Source organism: Carassius gibelio, chromosome B10 (genome assembly GCF_023724105.1).
Source record: "Carassius gibelio isolate Cgi1373 ecotype wild population from Czech Republic chromosome B10, carGib1.2-hapl.c, whole genome shotgun sequence".
Lineage (NCBI taxonomy): Eukaryota > Metazoa > Chordata > Actinopteri > Cypriniformes > Cyprinidae > Carassius > Carassius gibelio.
In genome coordinates this window covers 23,529,208-23,552,467 of record NC_068405.1, presented here as the reverse complement: position 1 = coordinate 23,552,467, position 23,260 = coordinate 23,529,208, and the positions used below count along the sequence as shown (strand labels likewise).

The window sequence follows — 23,260 nt, the reverse complement described above, 5'->3', positions numbered from 1 at the left end:
CTATTATTAACCTATTGTTGTTCAGTTATTTATTATGGTATTATTCATATTATACATATAATTTTATGCTATTATAAATCTATTATATCACATACCGGTATGTTATTGTACCGTTGTACTCGCTTTTCATATTATTCACTTTACTTTAAGTTGTACTACATATACTTTTTAATATAACATATCACTTTTACTATATTTCTACTGTGCACTGTATCGGTGCATATTTTCATTTTCACTGGATCCATAGCCTCATCAGTTACATGTGTTATTATTTGTTGTGGAGTTCATCTGTAGGCTATAGTGCAATCAAAATAAAAAGCAGACTACAAGTATGTCACTTTTTGATTTGTATTTACTTGTTTTATTACATTTTCTCAACGATAGTAAATTATTAGTATTTAAAGATGTATTATTTAGATTTTATCCCAGTATTTCAAAGGGAATGAGCTGTGTTCTGACCTGAGACACAAGAAAGAGAGAAAAAAAAGAAAGAAAAATGTTGGGATTGAACACAGAGAAAGCAATAAAACAACTACATATCAAGTAACGTACATTCAAATTACATTACATGAATATGTCAAAGTTATACTAAATTAACAGATTTGTAAACCGAAAAAATCAACAAGTGAGACAAATGTGAGCTTTCAATTTATATTTTTGCAAACCTAACTAAATAGGTAAAAAAAAAACAGCTCCCCCGTTTACTTTCATTTGTTTTAAGGCAGTCTTGCCCTCACCAACATGGCGGACGCGTTGACGTATCGCGGCAACGGCTCAAAGCGGCCAATGAGGCGTCTAGTTATCAGCGATGAGAAAAGAAACGGCTTCCACGTGACAACGTCATCTATATTATATTCACACAGCGGCCTCGACAATAAATGAAAAAAAAAAGACATAAATACATAATTATCAAATACATGTCAGTTAGACTTACATTTTATCTGCGAGTTTCCATGTTGTTCATCCCAATCTACACAAACAATAAAAAGGGAGACATTTTAAGAACGTTTCATGTTTATTAAATCAAATCCATATTTGACATACATTTTCGTTGAACTTATGAGCTTTACAGTTTTATCATCAGTTCACCAGTAGTCTTAGCCAAATTATTTAGCATTTTCTTTAATTTAAGATTTGGTTTAGACAACAAAAACAGTACAAAACTACATAAAGTACTTCCTGTTTGAAGAGACTGAAAACAAATTGGGCCTAAACGTTTAAAAAACACACCAGAAAATCTGCAAAAGTAACTAAGCAGTCATTTTAACGCTTCACCAGCATCAGGTTTAAATATGAGCCATGGAGGTTGTTGTAGGCATAACTAAATCTGATAATGAACAGTGAAAATACATGAAATGTGCTCGCGGTGATATTTCATGACACTTATATCAGCGACCGCAGACGTCCCATTCGCTCACAGCATTGTTCATGTTATGGTTTAATTACATCATGCTATTTCCATTTTCTTGTATCGGGGCAATACCACATCATCACCTTTACTTCATTCTCAGAGTAATGTGCAATTGTAACAGTACTGGAGAAGAAACAGAAAGCAAAAAACAAAACAAGTCAGGCTAAAACAAACTCAGTTAATTCATTCAAAATCACACCCTTTACCAAAACAAACAATGAAGAGAACTACAACTGGGGCAAAGAAAAACCAAAACACAAACTGGTGGACTAGCGGACAACCAAGTTCTTTCCATCTCTGTTGAATTGGACATCCAGTTCATACAACTGGTAAATCTTGGACTCGATGCGTTTATGTTGTGGAACACAGACAGGGTTTTATACGACTCTCCGCACTTCAAAGAATCTCTTCAGGTAGTAAATCTGTCCGAGGGTCATGGCCACCAGCACCAGAGCCTCAAAGAAGGACCACAGCACCACCCTGCTGTTCGTGTTGTCATTGACTAGAGGACACAGACACAATCAGACAGCAAGGTCAAAATGGATCAATTAATGAATAAAACAGTAATAATTCAAGGTCAATTTAAATATGCATTTTAGCTCTTTGTCATGCAAAATAAAAATGATTAACTAATTCCAATGTCCATGTAAACACAAATGCGTCCAATAAATAAATAAATGAAACAAATGGCCATTTCAACAATTATATTTTTTGATGGGTTCACGTCATGTCGAAATAAAAAATTTAAACCATTTAAATATGCATATTATAGATGGACTGATGTACTGCCATAATAAAATACTACTAATAATTATTATTTTTAAAAAGCCATTTAAAACATGCAAAACTGAAATTGAAATGAAATTAAAATAATATTAATAATATTTTAAAAAGACTATATAAACATACATATGGCAGGGTTAATGTCAGGTAAAAATTACAATAATAATAATAATAATAATTCAAAGGGCATTTAAACATGCATCTTATAGCTGGATTAATGTACTGCCAAAATAAAATAATACTATTAATAATTATTATTTTTAAAAAGCCATTTAAAACATGCAAAACATCATAGCTGGGTTCATGTAGCATTAAAATTTAAATAATAATAATAATAATAATATTTCAAAGACTATATAAACATACATATGGCTGGGTTCATGTCAGGTAAAAATTACAACAACAACAATAATAATAATTCAAAGGGCATTTAAACATGCATCTTATAGCTGGGTTAATGTACTGCCAAAATAAAATAAGCCATTTAAACATGCACAACGTTATAGCTGGGTTCATGTATCATTACAATTAAAATAACAATAATAATAATAATAATTCAAAGTGCATTTAAACTTGCATATTTTTCCTGGGTTCAAAACCCTGCAAAATAATGATTGCTTAACATCATGAGTCATGACAGTGACTGTGGTCACGTGGTTAGTGCGGATGTCTTACTTGCGCGGTGTATTCTCTCTCGGACCTCCATGTATTCCTGCTCGTGTTTGACTGCGGTCATGGCCACCGCCAGCTCATTGATCATCTCCTCCAGCTTATTCTGATGAGCTGGAAATAAATTAATAGCAATTTACTCGTGATGACTGTATCAACAACATGCACGCAGCATGCAAATACAAAGCCTCCAATTTTCATAAACCGTATAAAAGTGTGCACGCCTCATGCATGAGTTTACAGGTCATAAACAGCGGATAACATTCATAAAAACACTTACATATAGAGAATAAAAGATAAATACCAGAATGGCATAGTTAAAATTCAAAACAGGCATTGAGACCTTCAAATAAACCTCTACTATGGTAAAACACAACCATTCGTGTTATAGCTGTAAAACAAAATCCACACTGTTCTGTCTTTAGGCTTCAACAGCAGTTTTAGGAGCTCATCAGTGAGTGAAATGTTCAGATCATTCCTCACACAGTCTTTATACACACAGGTGCCAATGTAAGTGCAGATGCTGTTAGATTTCAGTTTTAAAACTCAACAAATGTTATCTATACAGATCTGTATGGTCTATTCCTACCATCCCAGCTGTCACCACCTCCTGAACAGGGAAGAAAGCCATGTTAGAGGCAAAAAAACCCATGTTAAAACATACATTCAGCACTGTAGAAGTACAAAATAATATATTAAAATTAGTGCATATTCATTATGTATATATAAATAAAAACATGCAATTTATGCATAAGAAAAATACGTTTTTTTTTATATATTTACAATATTATAAATGTTTAATATTTCAAAACATATACTGTATGTGTGCATTTAAATATACATAAATACAGACACCCACACATATGTATAATTAAACAAAAACTTATTTTGGATTTTTGCAATTAGTTTTGAGATTTCAGAGAATTTTATTTTAGAATTTTTCATTTTCGTTAAAGTAATTTTTTATATGTCAATATCGTTTTTGTTCACATTCATGCCTTGAGATTGAAATACTCGATTACATCACATATTTTCATTTTAAACTTTTAGGATTATTTTTGTTGATCATTTTATTTTCGTTTTAAAATTTTAGTTAGTCAAATCACACTAAAATAAAAATAGAAATAACTAGCTAAAATGAAATGTTTTTTGACATTCGATTTGCAGTTACTTTTATATAATTTCTTTTTTTTTGTCAACTATAATAATCCTGATATAGGCCTATAGAAATCAATTTCAAGGCAACTGAAATATTGTAGAACTGGGTAGAAAACCTAACATTCATTATAGAGGTTTCCACAAATACTTTATTTTCCATGACTTTTCCAGTTGCCCGAAAGCTCCCAGGTTTTCTGTGACCGTGAGAACTCTGCCATATGGAGAAAAAGAGAGAAAGAAAGCCCTGCATCAGTCCATGTGCTCACCCTCTGTCTCCATGTCCTGTCCTTTGGGTGCCTCGCCGATGTCGATGGTGAACATCACAATCTTCGGGGTCATGGTGGACATCTTGTTGCTGAAGCAGAACTTGTAGGTTCCGTCCATATGAGCGGCTACAGAATACTTCCCGCTGGACTCGCGGTCTCCTTTATAGATCTGCTTCCCGTCCGGACCTGTTATCTGTTCAGGACAAACAATACATGAGGCATTGACAGGTGCTCACAACTTTACAAAAAACCCACAGATAGACACTATATACAGTTAACAATATCCATGTGTGCATATACACTGCTGGCCAAAATGAATAAAACACTAATATTTCCAACAGCTACAAACTGTCTTGTAGATGTAGCCACAGTTCTTCTGGATTGAGTCTGTCTCAGTTTGTTCTGTTTCTTCATGTTATTCCAGACAGACTGATGATGATCAGATCAGATCTCTGTGTGGAGCACTGGCTGCTGTCAGCCAGAAATCTCACTAGATTATTACAATGCATGGCAAAAATTTATATTTGGGAATGCAACCTGATATTTCCTAATGACACAATACAGCAAAAGATAGAAATATCTGACTTAAAATCAATTTTAGCGGCTGGAAATACTAGTGTTCTCATCATTTTGGCCATCACTGTATATATGGCGCTTTAAAAATAACTAAAGTAACGTTACTAAAAAAAACTTTTGGATTACAAATGGTACAAAACTAAAATCATGGTAATAGCGCAGTCATGTTATTTGTGTTTAACAACCATCTGGTGGACGCAAAATAATGACCAAACAAAACCAGAGTACTCTTTCTTTCACCTTTACCCTTCTAAACGTCATCAACAATAACCAACGTTAAGACTGTATAAAACCTAGTTTGTAAGCAATAATAATCACTAATTCACTTCCGGCTTCATCCACCATCTGGCGCGTGCAGAGAGCGACACATGCAAACTCCATTATGGCTTATCGTTAATCATCAATGACATTTATCAATACAACAAGTACATTTTGATGCTCACCTCCACGTCGATGTCCAGAAATCCTCCCTCGGCGACCTCAAACATTAGGCCCATTTTGGTGCCCGAGTTCACGCGCTCGTAGAAACACTCCTCCGCGTGAGCGTCGATGCTCACAAAATAGCCGCTCGCCGTGTAAGACAGCGCGCAGAGGATCACGACGAGTTCCGAGAACGTAAACATGTTTGGTGCGCTGTATTAGTGGAGGATAAAACCCATAAAAGAGACTTTACGCCGCGCTGGACCGATAAAGGCGGAGACTGACAAGCGCTAGCTGCGCTGCTGATGATGCCACGTCAAGATTTAGACGAGTCGTCCGAACGGACAAAAAGGCGACAACGCCGGACGCACTTCGCGTTTGCAAAAAACGAAAGCGCGGACACCGATTATATCTTGTAAAACTTTTTTTGTCTTTATTATTTTATTATTATTAATGTTTATAATATATATATATATATATATATATATATATATATATATATATATATATATATATATATATATATATGTATATATATGTATATGTATATATGTATGTGTATGTATAATTTTTTTTTTTTTTTTGTAAAACAGACGATACATACATTTACTAGAATTGTCAGTACAGTAACTAAGTACAGAAACTATTTATTTTATTATATCTATACAGAGTTATTTCGGGGCGATTTGGCTTTTTTGTTGAAAAGAACACAAAAACAATACAAAATACAAAAAGTTTATTTTTCTTTGATAATGGTGGTTAAAATTTATTTTTATTTGAATTAAATGTAATATATCAATGTAATATTATTACAAATGTAGCCTATGTATTACTACAATAGAGATAATTGTTTATCCACAAAGGTAAAAATAGAATAAATAAAATAGAAATAGAAATATGACACTACCTTCATTATTTTACTAGAAATAGCGAAACAAAAACACTGTAAAATATTACAAAGCCTTAAATCTATCCTTTAATTGATTTGTATATTTTTCGTTCTCTGTTAATATTATTGCAATATGTTTATCTTAGTATTTGATTTTCAATAATTGTTGTTTTTATGGTTGCATTTGATTAGGTGTTCAAAATGTTGCAATAATAAAAATGAAAGGGGCAGTGATATGCTTTAGTTATATCCCTTTATTTGATATGTTTAAAACTATTTTTTTTAATGACAACACTTCTTATGTTTATTCTGTTATATTCACTATACCGACCGTTATATGGTATATACTATTTTGACCTTTATATTTAATGTTTACAAAATAATTTTATTTTATACTTCACATAATTGCTTTAAAATGTTATTTAACCTAAAATCATGATAATGACAAAAAATAAATAAAAACAATTAAAATCTAATAACATTTTTTTGTTCTGTTGTTCTGGTCTCCGCCTCTAGAGGGCGCGTCAGTGAGGCGCGTCGCGCGCTGTGTGTCGCAGCTTTGGTGACGTTTTTCCAATCGACTCCAGAAACTCTCCGCCGCCGCGGCCTAGCGTTCCCGCTCCCTTTTCCCGTTATTTTCTTCACTCATGTCCGACTGTCCGAACCCAAACCGAGCGAAACCCGCTGCCTTATGACGCGCTGACCACGGGACGGTCGATTTAAACGCAGTTTTTTGCCCGGAAAGCGAGTGAAATAACAGTAAACAGACTGAGGGAGCGATGACATCCCGAAGGTGAGGAACAAGCCAAAACAAACCTGATATTCTGTCAATTTCTCATTTATTTTACATGTATTATCACTGTCGGACATCCTATTTTTATGATAAATCAAACAAATGTTTGTTTTTACGTGTTTCAAGTGTGTACAATTCGAAAATAACGTGTTTAATTTAAGTTTTAATGATTTAAACCCAACAGGGCGAGACTAAACATGTTTGAGTCTAAAAGACGAGCTACTTCGAAATCACTGATTTTAGGATATTGAAATCTGTTTAATGATCTTGTTTCATATCTGCTGATAATGATTGGCAGGCCATATTGTAGATTTAACCACAAATAGGGATGTTCAACTGGAAAATGACATGACTGGAAAATGACATGACAGATGTGTGGTTTGAATTTGTTTCTTTTTGTAAGTTAGTTATTGGGGTCATCTGCAATGTAATCTGCATTATAGATAAAAAAAGAGGAATAGATGTCGGCATAATTCATCATATAAGCAAAATGAAATACACATTTAAAACTGGCTTAATGTCATAGCAATAGAAAAAAACTGTTGAAGCAAGCTTTACTTTACTTTACTAAACATTTGACAACATATGATTTGTGTAGCATTTGTGACTTGCAATCGTTTTGTTGTCACTGTACTGTATTGCACAATAATGTCTAGGGTTATTATAGATAAAAAAATAAAATGAAATAAAATAAAACACAAAATACTTTTTTTCAGCTGGTTGCAGATGCTACATTTATTATTTTAGTTTAGTTTAACTTGATGTACAAAAATAACTAAAACGGGAATAAAAATTAATAAAATATATTTTAAAAAATGCATAAAAATGATTAAAACTCTTTTACAAATTACAATAAAAACAGAAAATATAAAAATTAATCTAATTCAAAATATAAAAAAAACCAAAACTGCTTAAATGACAAAAACACAACCGAATTACTAAAACTATTTAAAAAATAAAACCAAAAATGGCTAAAGCTGTAACGAAAATTACAATAAAATATAAAAATTAATCTAATTCAAAATATTGTTAAAAACCAAAAACTACTTAAAAGACAAAAACACAACAGAATTACTAAAACTGTAACTAAAATAGAATATATAAAAATGCAATAATTTCAAAATATTATTAAAAACAAACAAACAAAATTAGTAACAAAATTACTTCACAGATCTCTTCATATTTAATGTTCTATTATGATTTTATTTTTGAGCTGCATCTCTGGCATTTGATTCTGAATGATCTTTTTTTTCATATGATGGATTCTGTTATTTAAGTAAATTTCTGCAGAGGTATTGCTTGTTGTCTAAAGTGTTAATGCCCACACTCAGTATCTGATGTGATGAAGTGTTGACTGTGTAGTGTTTGTATTGTGTCTGTAGATGGTTTCACCCCAACATCACAGGAGTAGAGGCGGAGAACCTTCTCCTCACTCGTGGTGTGGACGGCAGTTTCTTGGCCCGTCCCAGCAAAAGCAACCCTGGAGACTTTACGCTGTCTGTCAGGTAAGAGGTGACGGACAAATCGGGATTTAGACTGGGAATGTTAATACAAAATATCATGTTTTATGCACTTGACTGCATTGTAAAATAACCTGTTGAATTTAAATGTTAAAAAGTAAATAAAAAAGGGCAGAAATTTGTCGTAAAATACTGACAGTGTTTCCGTTTTCCTATTATGTGCCTGTATATTTAACAACTGTATATCTTTAAGTGATATAATGTTAATATACCTCTCTACGTGAATTTCAATCTAAACGTTTTACCTTAAAAAGTATTGATATCCATCATAAAATGACAGTACTGTGTGGTTATGTCAGTGTTTAGGTGTTTGTGAGACTTGGTAGCTTAATATATCCACATGACTCTTTCAGTTTTGATCCCCTTAAATGAAAACCCTTTACCGTTGATTACTCAGTACTAAAGTCAAAATTAAAAGTTTTTATGATTTATAGCCAATGGACAAATATAAATTTATTGTGGAGCCCTTCTATAAATTATATAACAATTCATAATTTTTACTTGCAAAACCATAATTTTTCAACCTCTAATATAATTTTCACTGTAGATGACAAGGCAATTAAGTCATGTAAATATTTTGCATGTACATTTAGTGACACATTTTACACTAATCTGAAGTTTTAAGCAGACTGAAGTGAAGCTCTTCTCTTCACTAGGCGAAATGGAGCTGTCACCCACATTAAGATCCAAAACACGGGAGACTATTATGACCTGTACGGCGGAGAGAAGTTTGCCACCCTGGCTGAGCTGGTGCAGTATTACATGGAACATCACGGACAGCTGAAAGAAAAAAACGGAGACGTCATTGAGCTCAAATACCCTCTCAACTGTGCCGATCCCACTTCTGAGAGGTGAGCGCGAGCCTAGCTCATGATCTGTCTGTGCTTTCATGATATTGTGTTTTATAGGCTTTTTTATTGGCGTCTGAACTCGAACACACTCCTCAGACATTGTCCTTTATTTTTCTGCAAGGTGGTTTCATGGTCACCTCTCTGGTCGTGAGGCCGAGAAGCTGTTGACAGAGAAGGGCAAGAATGGAAGTTTTCTGGTGAGAGAAAGTCAGAGTCACCCAGGAGATTTTGTGCTTTCCGTACGGACCGGAGATGACAAGACGGACACCAGCGACGGCAAACCCAAAGTCACACATGTCATGATACGCTGCCAGGTAATGTTAACTTACACTTTTGACTTGAATGTCAAATGTGTTTTCTTTTAAATGAGAAAGGGGCAAGGATGGTTAACTAAGTTTTAAAGAACAAACTAGTCATTAAGTGGCCTCAGGCAATATAGATTAAAAAAATATAAATGGAAAATTTGTTAAATGAAAAGATGCAACTTATGTGATATACTCTTTGTGATTTAAAGTAGTAGTTGTTTCTACATTCATCTGCTCTTAAACCATCACTGTTAAATAAACAAATATATACATGCATACCTATTTATGCATGTATTTATTGATCAGCAATGCTTTAGACATTTAGGCTAAAAGGCATTCTTGTGTTATTTAATTTTTGTTCTCGGTCTATATTGGAAACTTGTTTGAATTGGTTTATTTAGTTGTTTAACTGTTTTGTTTTATGTAATTGGGCTATAACCATTATTTTTTCAGCATGATCTGAAGTATGATGTTGGAGGTGGGGAGAAATTCGACTCGCTCACAGATCTGGTGGAGCATTACAAGAAAAACCCTATGGTGGAAACACTGGGGACAGTCCTGCAGCTCAAACAGGTGTGCGATTGACCATTCAAGTAAAGATGCATTTAGAGTTGTATTTGTCAATCACAAAATTATATGCTAAATGAATACATTTACGCTCAATAGATTTGGGTCAGTTTTTTTTTTTTTAATTTTTTTAAGAAATTAATACTTTTTTATTCAGAAATGATGCTTTAAAATTCAGCGTTGCATCACAAGAATAATTTTTTTTTAAATACATATTCAAATAGAAATTAGTTATTTGAATTGATAATAATATTTCACAATATTACTGTTTTTATTGTATTTTTGATCAAAAGAATGCAGTCTTGGTGAACAGGAGACTCTTCTTTCACTACACATTTTCGAACACTTACTTGAGAATTGAACAAGATTCTTCCTGACATATGAGTTTTTCAGATGCAGTGTTATGTTTCTTGCAGCCTCTGAACACAACCCGCATCAATGCAGCAGAGATCGAAATTCGGGTTCGAGAGCTCAGCAAGCTGGCAGAGACCACAGATAAGGTCAAGCAGGGATTCTGGGAGGAGTTTGAGGTGAGAACCAATCAGCACCCAGTTTAGTGCCAGATTAAGCAGTGATCTGATTAACTGATCAATCAATGTATTCAGAAAAGGGTGGAGTTCTGACGATCATTTTTAATACTGTGTCCACAGACCCTTCAGCAGCAGGAGTGTAAACTGCTGTACAGTCGCAAAGATGGCCAGCGGCCAGAAAACAAAAACAAGAACAGATATAAAAACATTCTTCCCTGTGAGTGAACACCATCATCATCATCTTGCAGGACTCTGAACCACATGTACCACATGAGCCATCAATATCAGTAATACTGTTTTCTCTGTGTCTCCTCTTCTTCCTCAGTCGACCACACGCGAGTCGTGCTGACCGACGGTGACACGAACGAACCGGGCTTGGACTACATCAATGCCAACATCATCATGGTAATAAAGGTGCCTTCAAGTCCTATCAGAGCGATTGAAAGTTTGTGTAGTAACTTTTTCTCTGTTTGTTCCCCAGCCTGAAATCGAGACTAAGAGCAACAACTCCAAGCTGAAGAGGAGCTACATCGCCACTCAGGGCTGCCTGCAAAACACCATCAGTGACTTCTGGAGGATGGTGTTTCAGGAGAACTCTCGAGTCATCGTTATGACCACGAAAGAAGTGGAACGGGGAAAGGTGAGGTGTTTCCCAAATTCTGGACCAGTTACAGACATTTTCCTTATGGTTCATGCACTGATTTTTGTGTTGCTGAAAGAAATATCTAATCATGCAGACTTTGACCCAATTTAAACACATCTCGAATGGTACTAAAATTAATATTTCTTAACTTAAAATGAGTTGCCAAAAGTAGAGCCGGAAAATTTGGACACAAATCTATTGCTAATTTATTTAGTAGTTCTTTATATATGATTCAAATTGAGATTTTAAAACAATAAAACATGACTTAAATACAATTTTTTATAAAACATTATTTTGGCTAGTTTATTAATTTAATTATGTAGTTTATTTAGTTCTTAATGAGCTAAAATACCTAAACTAAAATAAAAATGCATAAAACTAGGCATTAAAAAAGATTAATACTAATGACAATATGCACAACAAATAACTAAAGCTATAATATCTGTGATGGTTTGTAGGGATGCAAAATTTGCCTTATATTTGAATATGATTTAAATATCAATACAATAATGGTAATAAATAATAACAATAGCAACAACAACTAAAGAGTTTATACAAAATCTAATACAAAATGAGAAAATTATAAGTAATAGAAATACTTCTCATTTTACAGAAAAACATTAATATACTAATATTTATAGCTGTCTTAACTTTCAAACCTTGTTATTTATTAGAGACTTTAAAGTTCATTTGCTGACAGCTAGTGTTTCAGAGGGGTGGAAAAATTCCAGTAAATTTCTAAAACTTTCTGAAAGTTTCAAAACATTCTGGAAATTTACTAGAAATCTTCCACCGAAATTTAGAGAGCTGGTTGGCACATATTTTTCATTCTGAAATATCTAGTGCATGTATTTATTGAAATAAATCACAGCCTTAGTTGATTTGATAGTTGCACGAAGCCATATCCAGGATTGTATTAATAGTTCATTGCTAGCTGAAATATTCTGAAATGAATTGTTTTTTTCTTCACAGAGTAAGTGTGTGAAGTATTGGCCTGACGTGTCTGCGCTGAAGGAGTATGGAGCCATGCGTGTGCGGAACGTGAAGGAAACAGTGGCGCACGATTACACCCTGCGAGAGCTGAAGCTGTCGAAAGTTGGACAGGTAAAGTCAACCGAAATGCTAACATCAACACAGAATGCAGGAGTCTTTCTCTAACACCTGGGCTCTGTCTGATCTTTTAGGGTAATACTGAGCGTACAGTGTGGCAGTATCATTTCCGCGCCTGGCCTGACCACGGTGTGCCCGGAGACCCTGGAGGCGTGCTGGACTTCCTGGAAGAGGTCAAAATGAAGCAGGAGAGCATAACCGGGGCTGGAGCCATCGTGGTGCACTGCAGGTTATGAGAACACAATCTAAAACTAAGGGTTCTGTGGGTCTTCAAATGGCTTAATGCACCCTTGCACAAATTAAGGCCTTGAATAAATACAGAAAGTCTTAAATTCATGGTTGCATGCACTGCAAAAAAATGAAAACTCTCCAAAGTATTTTTGTCTTTTTTACAATAACAATATCTAAACATCCTTAAATTAAACTACATTTGCCTAAGTTTTGATGTCTAGTATTCTGAGAAACTGAAGAAAAAGAAGCATGTTTATGGTTAAAACAAGAAAAAAAAAAAGTCTATGAAGAATTAATGTTTTCCCTTTGAATCAAGTTGATTTTTCCGAGCCCACTGGTGGATATTTGCTCTAGTTTTAACCATAAACTCAATGCATTTTGATCGGTTTCACTTGTCTCAAGACTTGGATGCTGTATTTTCAAACTTTGAATTTTTTCTAATTCAGCTTATTGTGTGCTTCCTATACACTGGCATTAAGAAAACATATCCCCTTCAATGTATTCCTTCAGTTTCTTTCATTAGGTCTTAAATTTAACTTTAAACTCTGCAGGAACCAAGACTTGCATGGGCTGATGTTTAAGATTGAAAAAAATGAAAACAGTTGTGGCATTTAATTCTTTTAGTTAGACATTAAGTTCGACTTTTAGTTTGAAACATTAGTACAAGTACTTTCATCATCAGGCGAGTGTGTGTGTGTTGATTCTAAACTTGTGTTTCTGATTCTCCTGCAGTGCTGGGATTGGACGGACAGGAACTTTTATCGTGATTGATATTTTAATAGACATCATCAGAGAAAAGGGTAAAGTTCCTTATATGTTGATGCCACAGTAGCATCTTTATGTATAGTTCGATCTGACCTGCAGTCTGTTGTGCAGGAGTGGACTGTGATATCGACGTGCCCAAGACTATCCAGATGGTGCGATCTCAGCGTTCAGGAATGGTGCAGACAGAGGCCCAGTATCGCTTCATCTACATGGCTGTGCAGCATTATATTGAGACCCTACAGCGCCGCATAGAGGAGGAGCAGGTGTGTGCGACGCTTGTATTCACTGAGGAGAGACATTTCACTCTATTGATATTATAGAGCTTCTGCAAGGGGCTGCAAACTGGGCTTTTTTTCATTTGATTTTAGATTAATAAGCCTGTGAAATGACGATAGTTATTCTTTTTATAATGATTATTACTGTTACCAAAACATTTTTACAAAGTAAAACGAATCGAGATGTAACAATTGTAATATTACTATTACACATTAATATTACACTGTAAAAAAAAAAGTATTTAAGAAAAAAATCTTATGTGCATAAAATACGAAATAATATTTATTTTTACAAAACAAAAATGTAAATGTAGTATAAAATGATAATTTAAATGTTATTTTACAGAATAGCAAAAATATTATAATATTTTGGCTGTCTTAATTTATTCATTTTTTCTAAACTTTAAACCATATAGCTGTGATACTTGGAAGCTTAACAGATTTATTAATAGAGGAGCAAAACGGTGTAGATATTCCATGTTAAAAACATGAATTAGACTCATGGACGGTTTTGATTGAATAATAATAAAGTTTTTGTATTTTTTTTTTATTTGCTCCATGTTTGCTGTGGTTATTTGTAGGGCTGCACAATTTTATTTTATAGCAATATCACTGTAAAACAATAATACTAAATATTGTTTAATTATGATTGTTATTATTATTATTATTTCTACTGCTACGTTAGAAAATTACAAAATATAATAAAAAAATTGAAATATAATTTTTGTGTAGTATTAATACTGTTTAACTGTAAAATATAAATGGCATAATAATATAAAGTAATAATAATGGTATTTTATAGAACAATGTGTCTTAATCTATTCATATCCAAACAATAACTCTTTTATTTTGTAGGAAAATTCGTGGGAGACTTTAAAGCTTCTCTTTTGTTGACAACAGATTAACGAAAATAGGAGCAAAAGGGTGCAGGTTTGCAGTGTTCCCAAAATGACTGTTTGTTTTGACTTTCAGAAAAGTAAAATTAAAGGACGCGAGTACACCAACATCAAATATTCTCTCTCTGACCTGACCGGAGGAGATCAGAGTCCTCTGCCACCGTGCACGCCAACACCAACCTGTGCCGAGTGAGAACACACCTGACCATTGCTCTCCACACACACTATTTCATTCATTTCATAGAGAAATAGTGTCTGAGAAATAAATGGCAAATGAAGCAATAGATATTTAAATACCTTTTTTTTCCCTACGTTTTGTTTTAATTGTATAAAATAATATTTCCAAATCTAAAGTTTGATTTGGAAACATGACATGTTATTTAAATACAAGGATTATGTATTATCATATTAAATATGCACTCATTTGCATACATTTTCAGAACAAATCTGAAAACTGGATAAAACCAGATGCAAAGTTCTTTAATCTGGTGAATTTTACAGCTTTTTATAGAACTTGGATTTATGTTTTCATTACTCCATAAAAAAAATAATGTTAACAGGCTGAAAAAAAAAAAACATATTTTCACCATGGTTTTAGTTATATAAACCAGGTGAATGTTATATGAACAATCCTTTCTGTAAAAACAGAATATGATACATATATAGGTAGTAATACAACTGTGTATATAAGTGGATTGTAATCACAATCTATAAACGCAAACAGATAAAAGTAAACTGAAAATTAACATTTAATAGTTTGTTTGTGCACAGATGAATAGTTTACAGTAAGACCAGCAACATGCATTAGAAAAATAGGGTCAGTTGTGATTTCATGCCAGCTATAATAAGTTGTGAAGTTGTCCCATGCTGTCTGGTTAAGATGTAAATCTGTGTGTTTTCAGCATGAGGGACGACAGCTCTCGAGTCTATGAGAATGTGGGTCTCATGCAACAGCAGAAGAGTCACAGATGAGACTTAAACTCACAGGTACGACGACTCACTCTTGGCCACAAAACATCACAGTATGTTCCGGATTCAACTGTTTTTTTAGTATTTTGACACATTTAAATTTGTTTTTAGATATTTTAGAGGCCTATTGACATAAAAAACGTATTAACACTTACTGTGTCTTTTTGACTCGGAGACGAATTGCCTAGTTAATGTTATTGCATTGGACTAAAACTTACTGAGTTTTACTGAGTCTCACTGAGTTTTCCTCACAGTTAACTGTAAACCTTTTTTTACATTTCTGAGTAGGAACGCTGACTTTTTAGCATAATACAAGGGTCAAAATGACATTATTCACCCAAAAGTCATTTCTGCTTGGATACTATAGATTTGATGTTGCTTGTACATGAAGACACAATAGTAACAGCTCTACGTCCATCTGCAATGCAGGTTTCCAAACGTTCACCTTTGTAAATAAAAGTGTTCAGTCATTGAATAGGCTTTTAAGTGTTTGTTTTGGCTCATTTCAGTCCAGTAATGATGTGTATCTTTCTTTCTTTTTTTTTTATTCACAGAATAAACGGTTTCTGTTGTTGCCAGACGCTCCTGAACACCTAAGAAGTGATCATGACTAAACCGAGAGATGACAAAAAAAGACGTAAAAAAAAAAAAACATTCCAGAGACCGGTCAACACGAGCTCAGAGACATGTGGATGGAGTGAATCTCATTTCTCCTTCCAGCTACGTAGCCTTTTAACCCCACACTAAGAAACCACTGTGACGATCATGAAGCCTTATACAGAATAAACCCAAAACAGCCCCTGCGAAATCATGTTTTTTTTTTTTTTTTAGCTGTGGAGTTTTCTGAAATCGATTCAGGCTACTTTTAGCGAGTGTGGGAAAAGCTTATGCTCTTACATTGTCATTTCTTTTTCCATTTCTCCTAAACAAAGCAAGAACGCTTTCTGGAAGACATCGAGTGTGATATTCAAACTGAAAATGGACACTATCATCACATATGCCTTTGCTAAAATAATTGGGATCAGAAGAGAAGCAAAAAAAGAATGAGGTGCATCCCTTTCCTCGGCAAGTGAAAGAGATGCACCTCATTTTTCCAATACAGTTCATTCATGTTATAATCTGTAAAAATGTCCTGTTTGTGCCATTCTAGTGCTAGTGCTAAATTCAGATCAGAGGATCCGAATCATTCTAGTCCACTTTCACAGCCTCTGCCTTCAGTTTAAGCCCAGCATCCTTAAGACTTTGCTCCAAACGGCAGGAGAACTTCAGCACACCCTCGGTTTGCCTTTTTCACCCCCCTCAAGAGTGACGTCCTGACTCTTCCGTGGGACAAAACGTCCGTGTCACTGGCTTGTTTGTGTTAATGAATTATTGTTCTGTTGCATCAGGCCACCCAGCAGCTGCTTTGGCTTGACTGCAAAATCTGTTTCTTATTATTTTTTTATGATTTTGCTGTCTTTTAAAAAATATATATATATTTACGTCAAAGCAGCGTATGAACTTAATTTCCAAATCACTGTTTTAAGAATGACTGCACATTCGTAACCCTGGGGGATTTCTGCTTGTAAAGAGCTGTGGATATATTTATGGGTTTTAAAGTGTTATTCAGGCCCTCTATGATGGACAAACTTGACTTTTGGATTTGTTTTGCCAGGTCACATGCCTTTGTTTTCTTGCGATGCTAACTTTTTGGCTTTTGTAGATTTTGCAAGCTTCACTAAACCAAGCTTTTCTCGTGTTCAGCATCAGCAGTATTTCATAAATGGTTTTTTTAATGTTTTCGCAAGTGCTTCTTCCTTCATAACCATTTGTCTTAAGATCACCGTTACGTTCTTATTATCTGGCTTTGACTTTCTTGCTTTCTTCATCTTGATAGTTGATTCCTTGCATGTTTATAACATTGGTTTTCTGGCAGACGACGAGCTCAGCCCATCATGTATTCGGCGTACTGTAGTGTGTTTATCGTCCTGAAGTGCGTGAGCGTTTTTGTGTCTTGCAAACAAAACCGCTGTTTGTTTGCTTTCTCAAGTCCAGTCTTCTGTTTCTGCCATGTTTTTTGTTTCTTGTAAACATGACACATGTTCCTGTGTGTTGGTGACCAGTTATCTTCCTTTACTTTCTTTTGAAACCAACAAAAAAATGTCACGGTCCTCTTCGCTACACGGAAAGCATTACGATCCAAAGCAACTAATGTGAATTTTTGTCATCGTGAAGAGAACGAAACGGTTGTGGAACTCAATGCAAACTATATTTTTAAAACTTGTATATTGTACATGAATATCTTGTAGAGGAGAATGTACTTACTAAACATATGTAATTGCCATTAAGATATACTGTATGTTTAACCCAGCAGCATTTCTTCTCGTGCCAGACGGTGAGCCTTACAGAAGCTAATAGGGTTGATCGTGTTGTTCAGCTAGCAATGCAATTAACCAACATGAACTCCTTGATAACAATAAACAAGAAGCTCACCTCTTCATCGAGTCCTGTTTATTCACTGTAATCTGTGATTGACTTTGATTGGTGCATGGATGAATCTAAAGGAACGAAAATTTGCTAAAAATGTTCTCTCCCTCAGGTCATCTAATACGTAGATGAACGTATTGATTTCTTCATCAGATTTGGAGAAATGTAGCATTCATCAATGGATGCTCTGCAGCGAATGGGTGCCGTCAGAATGAGAGTCCAAACAGCTGATAAAAACATTACAATAATCCACATTGTTGGTTTGGGAGTTATCATATAACAGGTAATACTCTGCAAAACAATATTATTTTTGTTCCATGACCACTTTGAAAAAATCTCAAATTAAATGTAATAAGATGGCAAAAAGCAATGGGCCGAAGCTAGTTGATTTTGATGCGCTGGACTCTAATTTGATGTTGTGCAGCCGTTTCACTGCAGGCCCGTGAATTAAACTCTCAGACCTGCAGATCTGGATTTTCCTGGGAAGCTGCAAGTTCTCGAGGTGAACCTGCTTGCTATAAGCAAAGTAAAAGCTCAATGTGAAAAACCACAGGGTTTTCAATTGTTTCATATACAAGCCAGAATTTTTGGCTGAAGCCTGGAGCTTCTCGGATGTTTCTCCTGAGGAAAAGACGTCAATCCTCTGCTTCAGAAGAGATATTAAATTCTTAAACTGCTCAGATATGCAAATATACAAAATTCTGCAATCTCAGAATTTTAGTATCATTGTTATGTTATAGTTTAATATTTAGATTTTATTTTTCTGTAAAGTTTTAGTAATTTCGTTGCATGTTTTTGTCATTTTTATTGTTTTCAAGTTTTAATATATATTTTAGTTTAATTTTTCATTTTTAGTTTTGACTTTTTTGTAGTTTAGTTGAATTTAGTGACTGTTGGGTTTTCGTCATGTTTTTAAGTTTAACGTTTTAGTTTTTTTTTGTGTGTGTGTTTTTGAAGTTTTTTCATTTAAATTATTGGTAGTTTTGTTGTGTGTTAGTTTAGTAATTTTATTTTTAGTTATTAGTAGTTAGTCATGTTAAACTACATGAAAATGAAAAATAAAATAGCTAAAATATAATAAGTTTTGTTTTAGTTCATGTTTATTTTATGCTTTTTGAAATTAGTTTACTATTTATATTTATTTTTAATCATAATGACCATGTCTCAGTATGGACTCAAAATATTTATCATTAAGATCAAATCATCTGTGCTTCTCCACATTTATTTTATAGCCATAAAACTCTTACTTTATGAACTATTGAATTATTAGTGCCCTTTTTGTTTTTTGGAGTGAAATGAAACGTTACTAAATACTGTATTAATTCTCATGAGTTTTGAAAACAAAATCTGGGTTATAATTAAAACAACACGAGTGTTAATTATTAATGCAACGTTGTGCACATGTTGGTGCATTTCATTACATCCAACTTTTATGGTTTAAATCACAAAATAAAGATTTAGATTCAGTTGCTTTTATCTATTTTTACACCAAACCTAATAGTAGAAAAAAATATAATCTTTTGATGTTTTTTTTGGGGGGGTGGTGGGCGTTTTTAGAAATTATTTTGTACTTGAGAATAATCACCTGCTAGTTATCTTTGAGGTTTAATTATGGCAGAACCTTTAGATCCTAACACATGAGATATTCAGAGCAGACGAGGACACGGACCCTGAGGAGCCACAAGATGTTATTGACTGGCGTCTTGATAAAGCAGGAAAAGGTTAATCTGCCGTCTGTCTAGAGATGCAGTCCTGTGTTTGACAGTGAAGAGCGGCTCTACTTAAACAGCATGTGGAGATTCAGGACCAGATGAAGGACACAGAGAGTCACTGGTACAAATAATACATATATATATTCTGTCGTGTTATTTGAGAGCATTGCAATAGTCCAGCCTCGACAGAACAAGAGCTTGAACAAGGAGTTGTGTAGCATGTTCCAAAAGAAAGGGCCTGATCTTCTTGATGCTGAATAAAGCAAATCTGCAGGATCGGACCGTTTTAGCAATGTGGTCTGAGAAAATCAGCTGATCATCAATCATAACTCCAGGTTTCTGGCTGTTTTGGAAGGAATTATGGTTGATGTGCCTAACTGGATGGTGAAATTGTGAAGAAATAATGGAACCACAAGCAGTTCTGTCTTGGCAAAGTTGAGTTGAAGGTGATGGTCATTCATCCAGGAAGAAATATCTGTTAGACATGCTGAGATGTGAGCAGCTTCCGTCGGATCATCAGAATGGAATGAGAGGTAGAGTGGAGTGTCATCAGCATAGCAGTGGTATGAAAAGTCAAATTTCTGAATGACAGAACCTATTGAAACTATGAAGACAGAGAAGAGAAGTGGTCCAAGAACTGAGCCCTGAGGCACCCCAGTAGTTATTGCGACGTGGACAACTCACTTCTCCCAGATACTTTGAAGGACCTATCTGATAGGTGAGATTTAAACCATTAAAGTGTGGTTCCTGAGATGCCCTTTGGTGCCAGTAGGGTTGAGAGGAGGATCTGGTGGTTAACCGTGTTAAAAGCAGTGGACAGATCCAGCAAGATAAATATTGAAGATTTGGAAACTGCTGTTGCCAGTCTTAGGGCTTCAAAAACTGAGAGCAAGGCAGTCTCAGTTGAATGTAAACATGTAAATAAAATAAGAATTAGGAACAGCAGTAGTGAAGAGTCAGACAGCAAGCAGATCACTCTGTCGCTGTCATTTTTTTGTCTCTTGTTCAGTCAGTGTCTTCATTCTTCTCCTGCTCAGCGATGTGAGGCTGTTAACTCTCTCATGTGTCTCTTGAGATGCTTTTGATTTATGTGAAGCATTTTCTCATTCTGCTCACTCTCATCTTCCACTTTCATTTCACTTGACCCCTGAACAGCAGATCTCTGACCTGAGATCAGCAGCTGAATGAAAGAGTTACAGAGTGAATGTCATGTCAAGGGGAACCTGAACCATGATGGGCATGTTTTTAAACAGCAGCAGGCAAGGTACAGTCACAAGTGATCACACTTTCAGTATATGTGAAATAAAATAAACGTATACAATTTAAGCAAATTTTCAAATTTTCAGTATTTCTTATTTTAATTAAGTTTAACTTGATGTTTTAAAATTAACTAAACAATAGCTATATACAGTATTGTTCAAAATAATAGCAGTACAATGTGACTAACCAGAATAATCAAGGTTTTTCGTATATTTTTTTATTGCTACGTGGCAAACAAGTTACCAGTAGGTTCAGTAGATTCTCAGAAAACAAATGAGACCCAGCATTCATGATATGCACGCTCTTAAGGCTGTGCAATTGGGCAATTAGTTGAATTAGTTGAAAGGGGTGTGTTCAAAAAAATAGCAGTGTGGCATTCAATCACTGAGGTCATCAATTTTGTGAAGAAACAGGTGTGAATCAGGTGGCCCCTATTTAAGGATGAAGCCAACACTTGTTGAACATGCATTTGAAAGCTGAGGAAAATGGGTCGTTCAAGACATTGTTCAGAAGAACAGCGTACTTTGATTAAAAAGTTGATTAGAGAGGGGAAAACCTATAAAGAGGTGCAAAAAATGATAGGCTGTTCAGCTAAAATGATCTCCAATGCCTTAAAATGGAAAGCAAAACCAGAGAGACGTGGAAGAAAACGGAAGACAACCATCAAAATGGATAGAAGAATAACCAGAATGGCAAAGGCTCAGCCAATGATCACCTCCAGGATGATCAAAGACAGTCTGGAGTTACCTGTAAGTAATGTGACAGTTAGAAGACGTCTGTGTGAAGCTAATCTATTTTCAAGAATCCCCCGCAAAGTCCCTCTGTTAAAAAAAAGGCATGTGCAGAAGAGGTTACAATTTGCCAAAGAACACATCAACTGGCCTAAAGAGAAATGGAGGAACATTTTGTGGACTGATGAGAATAAAATTGTTCTTTTTGGGTCCAAGGGCCACAGGCAGTTTGTGAGACGACCCCCAAACTCTGAATTCAAGCCACAGTACACAGTGAAGACAGTGAAGCATGGAGGTGCAAGCATCATGATATGGGCATGTTTCTCCTACTATGGTGTTGGGCCTATTTATCGCATACCAGGGATCATGGATCAGTTTGCATATGTTAAAATACTTGAAGAGGTCATGTTGCCTTATGCTGAAGAGGACATGCCCTTGAAATGGTTGTTTCAACAAGACAATGACCCAAAACACACTAGTAAACGGGCAAAGTCTTGGTTCCAAACCAACAAAATTAATGTTATGGAGTGGCCAGCCCAATCTCCAGACCTTAATCCAATTGAGAACTTGTGGGGTGATATCAAAAATGCTGTTTCTGAAGCAAAACCAAGAAATGTGAATTAATTGTGGAATGTTGTTAAAGAATCATGGAGTGGAATAACAGCTGAGAGGTGCCACAAGTTGGTTGACTCCATGCCACACAGATGTCAAGCAGTTTTAAAAAACTGTGGTCGTACAACTAAATATTAGTTTAGTGATTCATAGGATTGCTAAATCCCAGAAAAAAAAAATGTTTGTACAAAATAGTTTTGAGTTTGTACAGTCAAAGGTAGACACTGCTATTTTTTTGAACACACCCCTTTCAACTAATTGCCCAATTGCACAGCCTTAAGAGCGTGCATATCATGAATGCTGGGTCTTGTTTGTTTTCTGACAATCTACTGAACCTACTGGTAACTTGTTTGCCACGTAGCAATAAAAAATATACTAAAAACCTTGATTATTCTGGTTAGTCACATTGTACTTATAAAAGAAAATTATTTAAATGCTAACAAAATAACACCAAAATTAGTTGACTAAACTAATGACTAAAACTAATTATTTTAGTTTTAGTCATTTTTAAAGGTGCTTTTGTCATTTTATTTATATTTATATTAAGTATTCATATTTTATTTTCCATATTATATTTTTCAATTTCTTTGTAAAATTTTTAATGTACTTTTGTCATTCTTGGCATTTATAATGTTATTCTTATATTTTTCTTATTTTAATTTGAGTAATTATTTGTATTTTATTTTTGTATTTAAATTAACCTTTTAGGCATTTTTTTTTCTTTAACGTTCTTTAGATAATTTTTTTTATTTCAGTTTTAGTTCTACTAATTTTAGTACAACTTTTTTTTAATCTAATATTTAGGTTGTATTTTATTTTAACTTTATTTCAGTGATTGAACAAAGTTTACGT

At 34.4% G+C, this 23,260-nt stretch overlaps 2 protein-coding genes across 4 annotated transcripts; one reads left to right on the top strand and one right to left on the bottom strand.

Annotated features, from left to right (window-relative positions):
- Window positions 1–996: 996 nt before the first annotated feature.
- LOC127966685 (transmembrane emp24 domain-containing protein 2) lies at window positions 997–5,612 on the bottom strand. Of its 2 annotated transcripts, XM_052567852.1 has the most exons (5): window positions 5,307–5,612; window positions 4,288–4,480; window positions 3,453–3,473; window positions 2,870–2,977; window positions 997–1,913 (listed from the first exon to the last, which is right to left on the bottom strand). In XM_052567852.1, exons 1-5 carry the CDS (start codon window positions 5,484–5,486, stop codon window positions 1,789–1,791), a joined length of 627 nt encoding a protein of 208 aa, XP_052423812.1. In that variant the 5' UTR covers window positions 5,487–5,612; the 3' UTR covers window positions 997–1,788. The 2 variants fall into 2 exon arrangements, with proteins under 2 accessions (XP_052423812.1, XP_052423813.1); XM_052567853.1 differs by lacking the exon at window positions 3,453–3,473 and having other exon boundaries at window positions 5,307–5,608.
- A 1,115-nt stretch (window positions 5,613–6,727) lies between these two features.
- LOC127966546 (tyrosine-protein phosphatase non-receptor type 11) lies at window positions 6,728–18,104 on the top strand. Of its 2 annotated transcripts, XR_008155647.1 has the most exons (17): window positions 6,728–6,965; window positions 8,348–8,470; window positions 9,142–9,336; window positions 9,458–9,650; window positions 10,095–10,214; window positions 10,625–10,738; window positions 10,859–10,955; window positions 11,064–11,143; window positions 11,220–11,378; window positions 12,354–12,485; window positions 12,566–12,720; window positions 13,455–13,522; window positions 13,599–13,750; window positions 14,735–14,847; window positions 15,561–15,645; window positions 15,995–16,056; window positions 16,182–18,104. XR_008155647.1 is itself a non-coding variant. In XM_052567603.1 (16 exons), the coding sequence occupies exons 1-15, from the start codon at window positions 6,952–6,954 to the stop codon at window positions 15,628–15,630; spliced, it is 1,785 nt and encodes a 594-aa protein (XP_052423563.1). In that variant the 5' UTR covers window positions 6,728–6,951; the 3' UTR covers window positions 15,631–15,645; window positions 16,182–18,104. The 2 variants fall into 2 exon arrangements, 1 of the variants encoding a protein (XP_052423563.1); XM_052567603.1 differs by lacking the exon at window positions 15,995–16,056.
- The last annotated feature ends 5,156 nt before the right edge of the window (window positions 18,105–23,260 follow it).